The sequence below is a fragment of the Sus scrofa genome, chromosome 1, assembly GCF_000003025.6.
Source record: "Sus scrofa isolate TJ Tabasco breed Duroc chromosome 1, Sscrofa11.1, whole genome shotgun sequence".
NCBI classification, from domain to species: Eukaryota; Metazoa; Chordata; class Mammalia; order Artiodactyla; family Suidae; genus Sus; species Sus scrofa.
Genome location: NC_010443.5, coordinates 95583214 through 95601746, shown reverse-complemented (window position 1 = coordinate 95601746; position 18533 = coordinate 95583214). Strand labels below are relative to the sequence as shown.

General features: G+C 42.1%; 1 protein-coding gene across 1 annotated transcript in view; it reads left to right on the top strand.

The window, feature by feature from the left end:
- EPG5 (ectopic P-granules autophagy protein 5 homolog) overlaps positions 1-18533 on the top strand; it is a 123016-nt gene that overhangs the window by 15048 nt on the left and 89435 nt on the right. Inside the window, 10 exon segments of the mRNA XM_021092525.1 lie at positions 1287-1530; positions 3517-3653; positions 5584-5691; positions 7011-7084; positions 8890-8995; positions 10461-10575; positions 10984-11134; positions 12502-12657; positions 15827-15984; positions 17245-17399. Of these exon segments, the coding sequence (XP_020948184.1) occupies positions 1287-1530; positions 3517-3653; positions 5584-5691; positions 7011-7084; positions 8890-8995; positions 10461-10575; positions 10984-11134; positions 12502-12657; positions 15827-15984; positions 17245-17399 (1404 nt within the window).

Sequence of the window (18533 nt, the reverse complement as noted above, 5' to 3'; positions counted from 1 at the left end):
AGCTAGAAACCTGGATTTTTATGTGAAGGGTACAGATTTATAAATTTTGGCAAGTAAATCAGCCCCCACTCCGTGCACACGCACACAGATGCACAGTGGAAGTTAAAGCAGGTCATGTCTCTAGGTCAGATTCAGCTGGTGGGCCATTTAACTTGTGACTTTGGGCAGAATGCCAGGAATGTCCAATGGGTAGAGTGTCAAGGGGCGCAGGGTCCATGGAACAAGGTCAAGAGGAGATGAGAAGATCAGGAAGGCAGTAAGATGTGACCTTCTGGAGGCCAGGGTGCCATCAGGAAAGCCGTTTCATTGTAGCTGGGAGGGATGGCAAGGAAGAGAAGACTACTCTTGACAAGTCTGGTGCTGAGGGGAAGCCAGAGGAGATAATATGGGAGAAATATGTGATTTCCCCCATCCCTAATCCTCATTTCTTAAAAGGCCTGTGTGTCTCTTTGTAGACAGGAAAAAGCCTGTGGGGAGGGAAACTTTTGAAAAGACTGAAAAAGAGAGGTTAAAATCAAGAGCACAGTTGGAGAGTTAATGTTGGAAAGGGGAGGGTTTCTTTCTTTTGAACTGAATTGTAAAGAATGATGAGGGTGAGTATAGAGATGTTTTGAGGTCCCTTGAAGTTGAGGGGGTATTGCATTGACCTCAGTGTTTGTAAGTAGACAGTAAGATCAGCCACCCAGACAATTTTTTTTTTTTTTTTTTGTCTTTCGAGGGCTGTACTCACGGCATATGGAGGTTCCCAGGCTAGGGGTCTAACTGGAGGTGTTGCTGCTGGCCTACACCACAGCCACAGCAATGCCAGATCCGAGCCGAGTCTGCGACCTGCACCACAGCTCATAGCAATGCCAGATCCTTAACCCACTGAGTGAGGCCAGGGATTGAACCTGCAACCTCATGGTTCCTAGTTGGATTTGTTTCCACTGAGTCATGACGGGAACTCCTTAAAATTGGGAATTTTGTTTTGTTTTGTTTTTGTCTACATCCTGGCAGTCTTAGAGACAAGCTCTGTTGTTGTCTTGCACCTTTCCCCACCTACTTCATCTCAGGGTTTCTCTTCTCTTCTCTGAACTTGTGATGCCTTTGTGATTGGCATTCTGCTCCTTGGCACCTGGCTATATATTAGATTTGTTGTTTTCTATGTTGTAATATTGACCCCTCCTTGTCATTTGTAAACTCTTCGAAGATGGCGCCAAAGCCTCTACCTTGTATACCTGCCGCCTAATTACTTCAAGAGCAAAAAGTAACTGGCTTCATATGTTAACCCTTTCGTCCGCTGCCAGGGTATCTGCGCAGATCAAGTGAAAGTTTCAGGCTATCATCGCTACCAGAGAGTGGAGATGAATGAAAACGCCCTGGGAGAGCTAAAAAAGCTGTTTGATGCCAAATCTGAGCATCTCCACCAGACCCTGGCTCTGCATTCTTATACTTCTGTGCTCTCACGGTTGCAAGTGGAGTCTTACATCTATACGTTACTCAGTAGTTCAGCTCTTCTGAGATCTATAGCAATTCATCAGGAAGGCCGAGGTGTGTAAGTAGCGAAAGCTTGACTTTCTTTCTTGTGATCCAAAGTGAAAAAAGAATTGAGGGGTATAGTCTGGTTGCACTGATTGTGGGCTGATTGATGTTATAAGGGATTATTTGTGTTTGTGGTTCTACCTTGCCTCCTCCAGTAGAAGACTGTGACCCGCCTTCATAAGGTCTTCTGGGAGCAGCACCAGGGCTCCTTTCCCCATGGGCTGTCATTCTCTGCTTCTCTAGGAAGCCAAAGTTTTGCTTTTGTCATTAATGTCCCTCACTGTCCTAATTTATGTGCTTGTTACAAAGTCGAGTCCAAATATAGTTTTTGATTCTAAAACTAATAATCAGGAGTTCCCACTGTGGCTGGCTCCAGTTGCTCTGGAGCTGAGGGTTTCATCCTCAACTTGGTGCAGAGGGTCACAGCTGTGTCTTGGATTCAATCCCTGGCCCAGGAACTTGCTTATGGCATGAGCGTGGCCATAAAAAACAAATAAAAATTGAATAATCAGAATACTTTTTTTTTTTTTTTTCTTTTTCAGCCTGCTTGTGGCATATGGAAGTTCCTGGGCCAGGGATGGAATCTGAGCCACAGCTGTGGCAATGCCAGAGCTGTGCCGGGCTGGAAATTGAACCTCTGCAACCTCAGAGATAACACCAGATCTTTAACCTGCTGCCCCACAGCAGAAACTCCTAGAATACATTTTCTTTCTGTCTGTTGCACTTTATTTTTGCCTGTCCATTTTGCAGGGCTGTTTAATTTTTATCAGAGCATTTATAATGTTCTGGATTTTTTATCTTATTTTGGGCTTTAAGAAATTAGTCTATACTCTATCATGTGTTAAGTATTAATTATGCAATTTTTATTTCTGGGAGAGCTATTAGGATCATTTAAAATAAAAAACCCAGAGTTCCTGTTGTGGCTCAGTGGAAGCAAACCCAGCTAGTATCCATGAGGGCAGGTTCAATCCCTGACCCCGCTCAGTGGGTTAAGGATCTGATGTTGCCTCAAGCTGTGGTGTAGGTCACAAATGAGGCTAGGATCTGACGTTTCTGTGACTGTGGCATAGGTCAGCAGCTGTGGCTTCAATTCAATCCCTAGTCTGGGAACCTCCATATGCCTCATCTGCAGCCCCCCCCCCAAAAAAAACCCTTTCCCCTTATTATTTTCATAACTAATCAAAGAGCTGGGACTAGGCCAGAGATCTGATTTTTAAATAAAAGATGAATTATGAGGTTAATTTTTTATTTCGAAGTATTACTTCGAAATACTTCACATAGGTTATATACTTTTTTTGGTTTACATATTTAGTAGAAACTCAGATATTTTGATGTAACTTTTCTCCCTTGATTTTCACCTGAATTAAATATTTTGAAGAGTTTATTTTTTTTGTAAGAAAAGTTGTATAGGAACATAGTCATGCTTATCCACTTGTAAATTATTTATGGCAGCCTTGATGCTACAAAGGCAGAGTTGAATATTTGTGGCAGAATATATATAACCTATAAAGATGAAAATACATCTGGACCTTTCCTTTTTTAATTTAATTTTTTGGAGCATAGTTGATTTACAATGGTGTATTAGTTTCAGGTGTATGGCAAAGTGAATCCATCATGCAAATAAATATATCCATTGAATAGTGTTTTTTTTTGCTTTTTTTTTTTTAGGGCGGCACCCTTGGCATATGAAAGTTCCCAGGGGAGGGGTTGAATCGGAGCTTCAGCTACAGTGTACACCACAGCCACAGCAATGAGGGATCCGACCCTCATCTCCAACCTACATCACAGCTCTTGGTAGGATCCCCAACCCACTGATTGAGGCCAGTGATCAAACATGCCTCCTCATGGATACTAGTTGGATTTGTTTCTCCTTCGCCACAACAGAAACTCTTGAATAGTTTATTTTTGTTTTTTGTTTTTAAGTGCAGACACTAAAAAACTCTCCCCCAAATACTATTTATGTGGGACTCATTTAATTCTCTCTTTAATTTTTAGCTTCTAAACAGATAGACAGCATTCCCTCTGATCTTTGTCAGCTAAAGGAGTGCATTAGTGTCTTATTCATGTTCACCAGAAGAGTTAATGAAGATACTCAGTTCCATGACGATATTCTCCTATGGCTTCAGAAATTGGTAAGAAAGCAGAAATAGTTATAGAAGTCTTTCTATTATTTCCCAGATAATTTAAGATTTCTCTTATTTCCTTATAGCTTTCTCTCTCTCTCTCTTTTTTTTGTCTTTTTAGGGCCGCACCTGTGGCATACAGAAATTTCCAGGCTTGGGATTGAATTGGAGCTGCAGCTATCGGCCTACACCACAGCCACAGCAGTGCCAGATCCGAGCCACATCTGTGACCTACACCACTGCTCATGGCAAAGCCGATCCACTGAGTGAGCCCAGGGATTGAACCCGCATCCTCATGGATACTAGTTGGATTTGTTTCTGTTGAGCCACAATCAGAACTCCTCCTGATAGCTTTTTCTGCAACAGCTTCTTCAGCTAATTCATTTAATGTGTTAGTGACATTTTCTTTGTTCATGACTGACACACGGAAATAAAGTTATCCTTATCTAGTGCACTATTAAGCAAACAGTTCCTTTCCTGCTGGTAAACTTTATGTTAAATGATCTCTAGCCTCCAACTTAGGAGGAAAGGAAGATATGGGAAGCATGCTAAATTTAATGCTAGCTATGTATTCATGATATAGGCATGTGAGCTAAAAGTTGTTTTTTTATCACTTTATGTTTAATGCTGCACTTAGTAGTCATACTTAAAAAAAAATTTTTTTTTTTTGGAGTTCCTTTTGTGGCTCAGTGTTTAATGAACCTTACTAGGATCCATGAGGATAAGGGGTTTGATCCCTGGCCTCGCTCAGTGGGTTGGGGATCTGGCATTGCCATGAGCTGTGGTGTAGGTCACAGACACGGCTTGGATCCCGCATTGCTGTGGCTGTGGTGTAGGCCGGCATCTGTAGCTCTGATTTGACCCCTAGCCTGGGAACTTAAATGTGCCACAGGTTTGGCCCTAAACAGCAAAAAAAAAAAAATTGTTTTTAAGGGGAAAAAAAAGGAAAGGAATTAGGATTTGGAAAATTAGGAAAGATATTAGATGTGTTATGGAGGGAGAAGTTACGTTTCTCAAAGGGGTCGCCTTGGTTACTTTTTCTATGCTCATGCTAGAGTTCTTAGATATGGCTTGGGGTTCTAAGCATACTTACTTGGATTTAACAAACTATAAACTGGGAATAGATTAAAGTACTTGACTTTTATCTATTCACATATAGCCAGGAACATTTGTAATTTGCCAGATAATGAAGAGTGGGTTTGCAGAGAAACCACTTAGGATATTTTTATCCTAGACTCATATATTCATAGGCCTCTGTTAGAAACCCAACCAGTCAGTGGTATATCTTATGTCTGGTTACTCTTTTTTTTTGTCTTTTTGTCCTTTTAGGGCCGCACCCGAGGCATATGGAGGTTCCCAGGCTAGGGGTCAAATCAGAGCTGTAGCCACCAGCCTATGCCAGAGCCACAGCAACACCAGATCCGAGCCGTGTCTGTGACCTACACCACAGCTCATGGCAACTCGAGAGCCTTAACCCAGTGAGCGAGGCCAGGGATCGAACCTGCAAACTCAAGGTTCCTAGTCGGATTAATTTCCACTGCACCATAATGGGAACTCCCCTGGTTATTCTTTTGAAAGAGCACATGTATTTAAGTGATTTCTCTAGACCCCTGGATACATTCATCTTTATAAATAGTAAAACTCCAGGAGTTCCCATCATGGCACAGTGGTTAGCGAACCCGACTAGCATTCATGAAGATGCTAGGTTTGATCCCTGGTCTCGCTCAGTGGGTTAAGGATCTGGCATTGCTGTGAGTTGTGGTGTAGGTCTCAGATGCAGCCAGGATCCCGTGTTGCTGTGGCTCTGGCGGAGGCCGGTGGCTACAGCTCCAATTTGACCCTTATCCTGGGATCCTCCATATGCTGTGGGTAAGGGCCTAAAAAGACAAAAAGACCAAACAAAAAAAAAAAGTAAAACTCTACATCCTTTGTTGTTCAGGTATCAGTGTTACAAAGAGTTGGCTGTCCTGGAGATCACCTCTTCCTTCTAAACCATATTCTTCGATGCCCGGCTGGTGTTAGTAAATGGGCTGTTCCTTTCATCCAGGTATGATGAATAGCCTTCTCATTTTCAGGAGGATGGGGTGGATTTTGTTAAATATTTTTCCTGAAGAAATTGCTTTAAAAAAATAAGCCTACTTAAAAAATACTGATATTTATTATAAAATTATTAGAATATATTAAACATATATTTGTAGGAGTTATTATGCTGTAACTTCTTGGACCACCCAAAATTGATGAAATTAAGATAGGAGTGCAGAAGTCTATTGTAGTCTGACTTCGTGGGTTCAGTAGTATCTAATTTTGTAAAATTTCTGTGCGGGAAGGCTTGCTAGGATTTTTTTCTCTAATACTCAACACAGCGTCCTAAATCAGTTCCATCTCACACTGCAGTTGGTGCAGATAAAAAAGAAACTATGAGGGGAGTTCCTTGGTGCCACAGTGGGTTAAGGATCTGGCATTGTCACTGCTATGGCACGGGTTCTATCCCTGGCCTGGGGAACTTCTGCATACCATAGGTGTGGCAAAAAAAAAAAAAAAAAGAGACCCCCCCCCCCCCCCCGCCAGATCAAAGTTCTTAATACTAGCAGAGATTTCACCTCTGTGATCAGCTCTCATATAATCACCTTAGGCATTGATTATATGGTTTATAGTTTCTCCTCTTTGCTGCTTGCCTTTGGGTTGTATTGTTACTCATAGCAACCCTCAGATGAATGGATAGGAGCCAAATGTATGCCAAGGTCAACTTCATGTTACCTATTCTTTAGTGTTTTTGGTGGCAAGAAGTTTGAATCTTTTTAGTTAGAAGAAAGATTTTTTTTTTAAATCTTTGGATTAAAATAGCAGTATGATCCTCCTTTCTATATTGTGCTAGGTGATTGAGGTAAATGGCTCAGCTTTCTCTACTCCTTGAGTACAGGCCAGTCAGTACTGCCAGGTAGCCCACAAGGTGTTCTCACTTTTGTGGATGAGGTGCCAGTCCCATCTTTGTTTTCTTTTTTCTTTTTCTTTTTTTGTCTTTTGTCCTTTTTTTAGGCCACACCTGCAGTATATGGAGGTTCCCAGGTCTAATCGGAGCTGTTGCCGCTGGCCTACGCCATAGCCACAGCAACACCAGATCCCAGCCGCATCTGAGACCTACACCACAGCTCACGGCAATGCCGGATCCTTAACCCCCTGAGTGAGGACAGGAATTGAACCTGCAACCTCATGGTTCCTAGTTGGATTCATTTCCACTGCACCACGATGGGAACTCTCATCTTTGTTTTCTTAGTAGCTCCTTTTGTCAGAATGCTGGTGAACTAAGACTGTGGATACTTGGATTGTTGGTTTTCTACACTATGCCTTTTCCTTTTCTGATTTCAGATCCGAGTGTTGAATAACCCCTCAGGGGTCTTTCATTTTATGCAGTCCCTTGCCCTGCTAATGTCTCCTGTCAAGTAAGTGTCAAAGAGCTTCGTAAAGTAGAAGTTAAAATGTTCTGTCAAACGATTGACTTCCTAAACTGCCCACATCCCAACAAGTGCTCATGGAAGAGTCAGTATTCTAGAATTTAACACTGAAGATTTTCTTTGGGTTGAATACTCTTTGTCCCAGAATGAACCTATTAACTGCTTATGTGTAAATGAGTCACATTTTTGGGGTTCCCTTTTTTAGTAGATTTGCACTCCTGTCATACATGTCATTGTGGTGCTGTGGGAAGGAAAAAGGGATGACCTTTTCCTTAGAAGGAGAGATTTAGTGGCAGAGGAGAAAAAAAAAAAAAAAGGCATAAAGAGATTCAAGCGCTAAGTTGTCTGAAGCTGCGACTAACCCAGTAGAAATGAAGAGAGTAGAGAGGAGTTGTCAAGGGTTCCAGGTGGGTGAGCTGGGTTTGAAGAGTGGAACCAATTTTGGCGGAAGGAGGGCAGGGAGCAGTGGCCCAGAGTGTGGGAAGGAGCCGTGTGGGGCAGGCAGAAGATCAGCTTGGCTGGAGGGAAAGGGTGTGTGGGGGGAGTGGTAATAAAGCTGAACAACTGGCAAGAGCTGGATTATAGAAGCCCTTGAAATTGAGACACAGATTTGAGATGGTCCGGCCTTTGTAGTAATTGAGGGTTTTGAACAAGGGTAAAAGTTGTCCTTAGGGAAGATTGGGCTGGATTGGAGGCAGAAGAAGATGTGCTTCAGCTTCACGGAAGTACAATTGCAGACGCCTGGCTCTCCCAGCCCTGGAACCCAACCCAGCATGGAGAGGACACATCCTTAAATGGGGGAGAAGGCCACTGTGTCTAGGTGACCTTGAACTGTGTTACTACCACTGGCTCTTGGTCTGGGAAAGCCTCTTTGCCTCTAAGCCTGAAATGGGGTGATGGTCATGGGAAGGAGACTGTGGGGACCTGGAAGGAAAGGATTAAGTAGCTGATTAAATAAGGAAAAGACGGGAAAGGAGTGGCTCAGCCTTAACTCTGTAGCCTCGGAGTCTGTGTGACTGAGAGGGTGTTGGCAGCTCTAACAGACCAAAAAGACAGAAAGGACAGCTGTTAGGGAAGGAGGTAAATTTAGGTCATTGGGGCTTGCAAGTGTGCATAGCTAGTGACAGCTCCCGATGGACACTTGGAGCTACATGGCTGGAGCCAGGCTGGCAGGGCTCTGGAGCAGGGAGTCCCGAGGAGAGCTCCTGGGGAAAGGAGGGAATGGATGAATTTTGGGAGTCAGGCCAGAGAGCAACAGGGTGCTGAGAACCAGGTGGTGATCTCAGAAGAAACTTCTCTCATTATTTGCTTTTGTCAGGTCCAGCCAACACTTTGTGAAAGCCTGGCACCCCCCAGATTCCTCTCTCTAACTGCCAGGAACAGGGCGCTGCTCTTACCCATGGTGTTTAGATGTGCTTTTATTCCCTGAACCAGCTGCTGCATTATCTGGGGGTTATCCTTTTTTATTCAGTAAAGCATGTTTCCTAAACACTTTGTGAGCTGATTAGACTGTGGCCATCCTGTGTGTCCTGAGGCCTCGGCGTGCGGCACTGTGCTAGCATAACCACTTCTCTTTGGCTCCTTGTCATTAGGACTCAGAGTGGCCATGGTCTGTATGCCACAATTAGTGAAGCGTGGGTCTCCTTGAGTTTTAGCCGCTTTCTATTTCTTGTTTACTAACTCAAACCTTTTGAAAATCAGGTTGATGTCTGACTCTTCTTCACGGTGAGTAGATGATCTATTGGGCTTTCTATGTTTATATTTTGATTGGAGTGATTTTCCCTGTCCTGTAGAAACCGAGCAGAATTTCTGTGCCACATGAAGCCCAGTGAGCGGAAGCCATCCTCCTCAGGGCCTGCGTCAGGGACGTGGACACTAGTAGACGAGGGAGGAGAAGAGGTGAGGTGTCATGTTTGCAGCATTTAGATGCATCATGTCTGAACTCCTCTTTTTATGTGCCAAATATTGCTCTAAGCACTTTTCACATATCAGCCCTTTTTTTTTTTTAATTCTTGGCAGCCCCACAAGATGAGTACTGTTGTCACCCCCATTTTAGAGATGAGGAAACAGGTGTGAGGCAGGGGTGAGGGACTTTGTCCCACATCACATGGTCATTAAATGTGGAGCCTCTGGAACCTGTGCTCTGAGCCTGTGTTGATGCCGCTGCCCTTCTCTAGTCTGTCTCCCTGTGCAGCTGGGAGAGTTTGGAACCTGGAAGTATTTACATATTGTGCACACTTTCTATTAAGATTTCCTTTTACGTAGGTATAATTTTTGGGACTTGAGGTCTAATCTTCAAATTCTCTCAAGTCTAAAGAGCTGGAGCTTACAAGGTTCTGCCTTAATGCTTACAAACGTCTCTTCTAGATCTTCTCATTTGGAAGATAGAAGATAAATTTCTATTTTCTATTCTTCCAAGGCCGAGGGGACAGAAGGCACTGTGGATGTCCATGTCAGTGGATCTTGATACTGGCCGTCTATTAGAACCACCTGGGCAACTTAAAAACCTTGCTTGGGCTCACAACCAGACATCCAAATGTTTAAGAGCCTCCCTGGTGCTTCTCATATACAGCTGGAGCTGGGAACTATTGCCCTACTAGTAGGGATCTCTGAGGCCCTTGTTTGTTAGCCATTTAGGTCATGTAAGAGGTAAAAATGAGTGGCTTCAGGAAATTATGAGTGAATTGCACTAGTCCTTTGTTGAAGTTGAGGTGATAATTAATTCGGGATCTCCGTATCTTTTTACAGTATTCCCTTTTGAATGTGGCATATCTTAGGACACAAATCAGTTTGCTTTCTAAGAAGACTACAGTGCTCTGTATCAAACAAAAATCTCCAGCTCTTTCCCCTGTGTATGACTGCTGTTACGTTTTTTCTTTTTTCAGTGCCACTAATTGACAACAAAACTTCAGTTAACCATAGCAAATGCCAATTGCTTCTTGATAAGTCAGTTGAGTACTGCAGTAGACCTTAATTTGGGGCAAGAAGAGACTTGTACCTAGAATAACATGGACTCTAATGCATGGTTCTTTAATAGATGTTGTCAAAGCACTGAGCTTTATGTAATGAGATCTCTATTCTAGGAGAATTTTTTCATCTTTTTTGGGATAGAAATTTAATGACAGCAGTTTTAGCCACTGAAGAGTGGATATGACTCAGATGCACATAAAACTGTGCTTGCAATTTCAGGGGATTTATGGGTCATCAAATGAGACTGATGGTATAAATCTCTGTCCTGGAGGCGAAACCCATGAGAACTCATGAGAATACCAGGTTGAGACCTATGATATTTGGCTCCTGCACCTCTAGACCATGGTGTCATGTGATCACATCAGCTGACGTGATTCTGCATCTTTTCCCTTAGGACGAAGACCCCGAGACCAGTTGGATTCTCCTTAATGAAGATGACTTGGTTATTCTTTTATCACAGTTTCCATTTCATGACCTCTTTCAGCATCTTCTTGGGTTCAAAGCAAAAGGTAGACTGTTTTCTTTGGTCATGTGTAGAGTGTGGTGGGGCAAGCGCAAATACAGACACTAAGCATCAAGTCTTCCGCTTCCTGCGGGCCTCTGATTCAGGTCCCCTTGCCTGGCCATACTGTATGGAGACTCACATCACCTCAGTGAGGCTTCCTTCCTTTCTCTTATGATTGTAGTTTCCTGTCTGGTGCTTAAATGCCAAAAGGTTGATGAGCTTGCACATCTCCTAGCTGTCCTAAATTGTTTTAATTTTGCACTTTGTCTCAAGTTTCCCATTGCACATTGACCTAGGAACCAGAGCAGTGGGGATTCTCCATCTTGGCTTTGTTTCCTCATTAAAGTATTGACATCCAATACTTGCAGTGTTTTTCCATGGTCAATATAATTTTTTTTCTTTTAACTTCTAGGTGATTATTTACCTGAAACAACAAGACCTCAAGATATGATGAAAATTTTTGCCTTTGCTGACTCCTTAGTGGAACTTTTGGCTGTGGGGTTAGAAACTTTTAATAGAGCACGCTATAGGCAGTTTGTCAAGCGAATTGGTTATATGATCAGGTAATATTGCTCTTGGTACGTCTGTTTCTGTTGACTTTCACCTTGGTCAAGTTACAGACACTGTATAATTGGGATGATGGGCATTTTAGTGGTGTAGTTCAGATCGTATTTCTCATGAAAGTAAGAATTTTTTTCTTCATCATCTTCCAGATGGGAATTTAAATAAATACTTCCAGTCAGAATATTTGGTTAATTGTCTCAATTTTAACTAGTTTGTTAGACATTCGTTCTTGGGGTCAGAATCTTCAAAGCAGCTGCTGGGTTGAACTCGACTAGAGAGAAGGGATCAAAGAAAATACAGTCTTTCACCTTCCTTTACTCTCTTCTCCTCTGCCTCCTAGCTTTTGTCTGGGTATTGTCAAGTAGCTGTGGAAAATTGGCAGTAGCCCTTGCATCATTATGCCCTGTTTTCTCTCTTGTTTATGCTTATTCTGATTTCTATAAAATACTGTTTAAAGAAAATAGCAAATACTTCAATGGCCACTGTAGTTGAATTCACAAAACATTATCATTTCTTTGATTGAAAGCTGGTTTATGTTTCTGTTATCAACTAGCAGTAAATTCTGAGACTGTGTACTACTTTTCACTAAGTTAATTTTGTATCCTCTTTTCTGTATCATCAGTTTTTCTATCTTTACTGGGTCATTCCCTGTAGCATGTAAATATACTGTTATTTCTTTCAACCTTCCTTACCTCCAAAGAAAACTTCCAAAAAACTACCCATCTTTTCTCACTTTCACACTTTTGATTCCAAAACATACTTGATTTTTAATTATTTTACATCCATATCTGTCAGCTTCATAAAGTCAACTAAATGATACAGGATGCCCTGAAAGACTTGAACTCTCCACAGTCAGGCTTTTCCCCCAGGACTACCCAGACAGCTCTGAAAAATGCAGGTTGCTAATGAACTTTATGCTACTAACTAATCCAGTGGCCAGCTCTCAGCCTTCATCCTATACTTTGCAGCCTTCACACTGGTTGCTTCCTCTATCTGGATGTTCTTCTTGTAGATCTCAAGATTGCTTCCAGTCTTTACTCAGGGGTCCCTCTCCAGGAAGCCACTCTTCTCCTCAACTCCAGAGAAATTTTATTTTTTTCTCCTACGTATCTTTCTCAGTGTCAGTCAGAACCATGTGACAGTCTGTTCCTTTTACTCTATTTTGTTTATTGTCTTTTTGCCCTTCACTAAATGGAAGCTCCACGAGGTTAGGTTTTTTGCCTCCACTGCATTCCCCTGAGAACCTAGAAGATAGTAAGTGCTGAGTAAATACGTATTGAATAAAATAATGCTTCAAATGTATTGTAAAGATGCTGGTGTTGAGTGCCTTCATGCAAAGTGCTCTATTGCCTTTCCTCATGCTTAGGATGACCCTTGGTTATGTGAGTGACCATTGGGCACAGTATGTGAGCCACAACCAAGGCTCAGGATTGGCCTTGCAGCCCTACTCCATGGAGAAACTACAGGTGGAGTTTGATGAGCTGTTTTTGAGAGCTGTCCTACATGTGCTGAAAGCCAAAAGGTAAGAAGTTTGATGCTAATTATTGAGAAATAGCTCCCAGACTAGTGAGAAAGACTGGAGTGAAAGTCATTGACTGAAGTGGAACTTTTATAATAATGTCAAGGTGTTTTGTCTATTTCTTTTGCTTTTTTTCTTTTTTGGCCACCTTGCGGCATATGGAGTTCTTCGGCCAGGGATAGGATCTGGGCCGCAGCTGTGGCAGTACTGGGTCCTTAATCCACTGTGCCAGGACGGAGGTCAAACCTGTGTTCCAGTGCTGCAGAGATGCTGCTGACCCGTTGCACCACCATGGGAACTCCATCTGTTTCTTTGCCCTTCACTGGGCAAGTCACTTAATATTTGTGGTCTCACTTTGTTCATTTATAAAGTAGAGATGATAACAATACTGCCTGTTCTATGGACCTCATGGGTATGTTATGAGGGTAAATGCAGTGGTGTGTGAAAAGACTTTTTAAATCATATAGGACTTTTCAAATGTAGTAGTGGTTTTTGTGTGGTTTCAGATGAAGAGCAGAGTACTCAAAGAAAGGTCAGGACTCTTCGACTAAGTCTTAAAACTACTGTTAGATACTCAGAAGGCATGAGTCAAAGATAAATAGAGTTTGGGGTGAGAAACTTATCTTTAGATTCTCTCATCCCTAATTTGGTGGTCTCACCAGGTACACCAAATCCTGTGCAGAGAAGCCTGCAGGGGTTCAGTGCAGTAGCACCTGCTCACCAGAAGCTGGCCTGGTGCTCGGGAAAAGTCTTCCATCTCTGATCTCTCGTCACCCGATCTTGTATTTGTTTAAGCTAAGAGGCAGAGCTTTTCTAGAGGAAAGACCCTAGTTCCTTACTAGGTCTTACACACTGAGCTGTGAGCCCTCCTGTAATGTATGTAATTCAAAGATAATTGTTTTAAATTTACAAATGCTTATAGCTATTTTTTTTTTCTTCTTCTTCTTTTTGTTTTTGTCTTTTTAGAGCCACATCTGGGCATATGGAAGTTCCCAGGCTAAGGGTTGAATTGGAGCTGTAGCCTCTGGCCTGCGCCACAGCCACAGCAACACGGGATCCTAGCCGAGTCTGTGACCTACATCACAGCTCACAGCAATGCAGGATGCTTTAACCTACTGAGTGAAGCCAGGGATTGAACCCATGTCCTCATGGGTACTAGTTGATTTCATTACTGCTGAGCCGTAACGGGATCTCTGCTATTTTTCTTGAGTAAAATTATTTTAGGAAGTATGTCATATGAGAATCAGATAAAATTAATACAACCTTTCAAATAATTTATACTTCAATAAAATGAAAAAAATCAGGTATTTAAAGCCTTGAAATTTAAATTTATTTGTCACTCTAGTGGAAATTTCTGACAGTAGCTATCTCCCAACCTTAAACAAAACACACCAAAACCCAAAGATGGAGAGCAAAAACCTAAGCCAGACTTACGTTATGTCCACTCTATAGGGAATTTTATAGTTGGAAATATTCTGTCTTATGACATTACATTTTAGGCCTCACTGTCTTGGGATCCGCTATATAAGAACATGAAGTTGTATGTAAAGTGTTGAGATAATGATTCAATAAGACAGAATCCTGACCTACTTGAACTTAGAGAAGTTTCTTCAGCTCTGGCTCAGGAGTCTAGCGGTTGCTTTTCAGAGTGAGGGTTGAGGTTGTTTGGGTCACTGTGGCCTCGTGGTGCACAGACATGGGTTAAACTGTGCACTATTTAATTTCTATTTCTCAATTATTTAACTTTGTTTATTTATAGTTGGCTAAATTGTAGTTTTGCCCAAAATACAGCAAGAGATTTGAGTACCTCCCTGTTTTTCTTTTATATATATATATGTTTTTATTGAGATAAAATTTTTATAACATATTAATAAGTATTAAGTATTGATTGTTTTTGAGATACTGGTTTAGTTAGTGGGTAACTAAAGATAAGATTCTGGGTTAATGATTTATACAAAGACTTGGTTTCTACTGTCAAATTGCTGTATGCTAGTATGTGTACGTAAATTACACATTTATGTCGCGCTGTGTGGTTTAGGGACTGCTTGAGTCTGAGTTATCTGGGGCTGACTGTAAAAAGTGCAAATTTGGGGTTAAGGATTCAACATTGACACTACTGTTGTTTGAGTTGCTGCTGGTTCAGTCTCTGGCCTGGGAACTTTTGCATGCAACCAAAAAAAAAAAAAAAAAAATTTCTTGGGCCTCAGCTGTGACCTGTAAGAGCAGAATCTCTTAAATGGGCTGTGGGATTATGCATTTTCCAGAAAGTCTCCAGATATGATAATGCCACCGTCAGGTGTGGTTAGAATTCCATAATAGTGCTGAGGAGGACATGGGCAGGGCAGGGCAGGGGTGTGAGTTCATGAATGGAGTTGGGGGCTTCTCTACACTTGTCCAGGAGTGGTTTAATAATCTGAATGCAGAGAGGGCTCTGGTTGGGAATATGGATCTGAGCTATTTTGTGGAAGCTTTTGAACGTGGGGCTGAGGAGTTTGAATGTCATTTGGTGGTGAGTGAGGAGTCACAGAGGACTTTTGATCCCCCTCCCACCCCATGCCACCTCACATGTGTCTGTGTGCCCACACACGTACCTGTGTGCCCGCTTAGACACACACATCCAATCTAAGCAGCCTTTCTGTCACCCGGATCTTACCACTCTCTGTGTGTTCCGGTAGCCTCATGTGTAAACTGGCGATATCAGTAATGGTGATTGCCTTGGTTTCAGTGGGGATGGAATGAGATGATAAATAGATGACGTGGTGATTAGAACAGTACCTGTATTTGCTGTTATTGGAATTCCTGCTGTGGCGTAATAGGATTGGCAGTGTCTCTGCAGCTTTGGGATATAGGTTCGATCCCTGGCCCAGCACAGTGGGGTTAGGATCCAGTATTGCCATTGGTGTAGGTCGCAACTGAGGCTCAGATCTGATCCCTGGCCTGGGAACTCCATATGCTGCTGGGTGGCCAAAAATAAAAAATAAATTCCCTTCTGTGTTTGCTGTTACTGTTATTCATGCTCGAGGTGTTTATGACTGAAGCATGCTAGAAAAATTGCTGTTGTGTGATTTAAGAATTTTTCCCTATTAGCTGAAGGTTTGTTTACTTTCTCAGTGTGCTGAAGTTAACTGACACATAAAATTATTCCTGCCTTTTTTTTTTTAAAAACATGTAGACTTGGCATTTGGCTGTTTATGTCAGAAATGCCGTACGGGACCTTGTCTGTCCAGATGCTCTGGAAGCTTTTCTACCTCATGCACCAGGTGGAGAGTGGGAATCTGGAAAAGCTCTGCACTGCCCTCCCGCCTGCTGAGTGCAAGAAGCACCTCCAAGGTACAGCCTTGCCAAAATATGCAGCATCCACCTTTCCTGCCTGTGTGTCTTTTCTCTTTTAGCTTTATTCTTTTTGCTTATAGAAGGACTGAGAGAGAATGTTTTACTCTGTGTAATCATTTTGAAATTTAAGAGACTTATTTGTTGTTTTGACTTATTAGAATGATGATTTCAATTTTCATTATTCTTCAAGTGCTCTGGATGGTAAATTCTATTTTAAACGCAGTTTGGGGATGGGAAATGAAGATTGGGTTGGTAAATGCCCCATGGAGTTATTTTGAAAATACTGGCAATTCGATGAACTACCATTGATTTCTTAAATGTGTAAACATATGAAAGGAATTGTTGGCTTGTTGTCTTCTTACTTTAGAAAGTTCCTTTGGGGATGTATTTTTTAAACAGACTGTCTTCTTCCCTCTACACAGCTAAATGCCTTTGCAGCATTTAGTTATTTGTCCAGTATGGCAAAGCTGTTTGTCAAGACTGCCCCCTAGTGACAAAAAGTAATATTGCTTACACAGCACCTTCTGAGGGATAGGCAAAATATACATATTATTAATCATATTCATCAGCATTTCAGTAGTGATTATAGCTTTTTTTTTTTTTTTTAGGCCACATGCACTTGTGGCATATGGAAGTTTCCAGGCTAGGGGTCGAATCGGAGCTGCAGCTGCCAGCCTATGCTACAGCAATGCAAAATTTGAGCCACAGCTCACAGCAATGCTGGACCCTTAACCCACTAAGCAGGGCCAGGGATCAAACCTGCCCCTCATGGATACTAGTTGGGTTCATTTCCACTGAGCCACAATGGGAACTCTGATTATAGCTACTTTTTTGCCCTGGATTTTCATTTATAAGCATATATCTTTTGTGTAGAATGCCATGTTGGTACTAGGTAGTTTGCTAGTCTTAGCAGTTTTTCATTGATAGGGTTATCATCCATTTGGCTGACAGTTACCAAGAAGCTTTAAGTGTGCCATTGAGGATGTCTTGCCTAGTGACAGTAGCAGTGCTTTGCAGTTCACAAAGCACTTCACCAGTGACGTGACATCTAATCTTAAATAACCTTTTGAGACACATGAGGAAACTGAAGCTTGTTAAATGTTGCCTGAAGCAACATTATATTTAGAATTGGAATTTCATCTGGCCCAGCCTTCCTGATGCCTGTAGAAATTCACTTATATCTTATTTCTCTCTGGAAGAGTAATTAAAGTGATCTATGTTTATTCCTTTCTTACTTTAATTTTCTTGAACTTTCAGACCCAGAACATTTTGTGAACTTTGAGAAGTGTCTTTCTTCCATGAATAGCTCAGAAGAGATTTGCCTTCTAACTACTTTTGCTCAGATGGCTCAGGCCAGAAGAACCAATGTGGATGAAGACTTCATAAAAATTATTGTTCTAGAGATATATGAGGTTAGCATGTTAAGCTTTAGAAATAAGCTGAAGACATTCTTTTGAATTGTCCATCCATTGATTCTTTTGAGAGTGCTTAAAAAAAAAAATGAAAACCTTGTATTGTCTGCACTTGTGGAAGGAGATCATCTATAAGGAGTATTGAAAATGTGAATCATTTTCCCCTGTTTCTCATTTGATGTATGAGTTTTGGTAAGAAATGGACAGTCTGGCACAGCCTGTCAGTCATAGTTTTTATTCTTTCTGTCCCCCTGCCCCAGCCCCCACATCTCCACTCCACTGACCCTGCCAGGAACACAGAAACCTGACTCCTCAGCCAATTTTATTTTATTTTCTTTACTTATTTATTTTTCGTCTTTTTAGGGCTGCACCCATGGCATATGGAGGTTCCCAAGCTAGGGGTCGAATTGGAGCCACAGCTCCTGGCCTACACCACAGCCACAGCAATGCAGGATCTGAGCCACATCTGCGACCTACACCACTGCCCATTGCAATGCCAAATCCTCAACCCACTGAGCAAGGCCAGGGATCAAACCCCCAGCCTCATGGTTACTAGTCGGGTTCCTTAACCACTGAGCCACGATGCGAACTCTCCTAGCCAATTTTAATGAGCTGGTGGAAAGGATACTGAACCTAGAGGTAGACAGTGTGGCTTTGTTTTAACTCCACTGCTCTTTGCCCATCTCATATCAGAAAAGATACCTTACCAGCCTGGGCTTCAGTTTCTTCCTCTGTAAAATGACAGGCGGGATGAGTGCCTTGCTTTCTTCACTCTTTCCTGAGCCACCCCTAACCATGGAAGGGAGTGAACTTTGGACCCCCAAGTGTTGATGGGCATAACTCAAATGATTACCAAAACATTATTTGGAGTTTTGTGTGTACTTTAAAAAAAAATACTTTCACTATAGGTTGTCATTTATCTGTTTATAAAAAAAATTTCCTCCTCTCGGAGTTCCCGTTTTGACACAGTGGTTAATGAATCCGACTAGGAACCATGAGGTTGCAGGTTCGATCCTTGGCCTTGCTCAGTTGGTTAAGGATCCGCCGTTGTCATGAGCTGTGGTGTAGGTCGCAGACGAGGCTTGGATCCTGAGTTGCTGTGGCTCTAGCGCAGGCCAGCAGCTACAGCTCTGA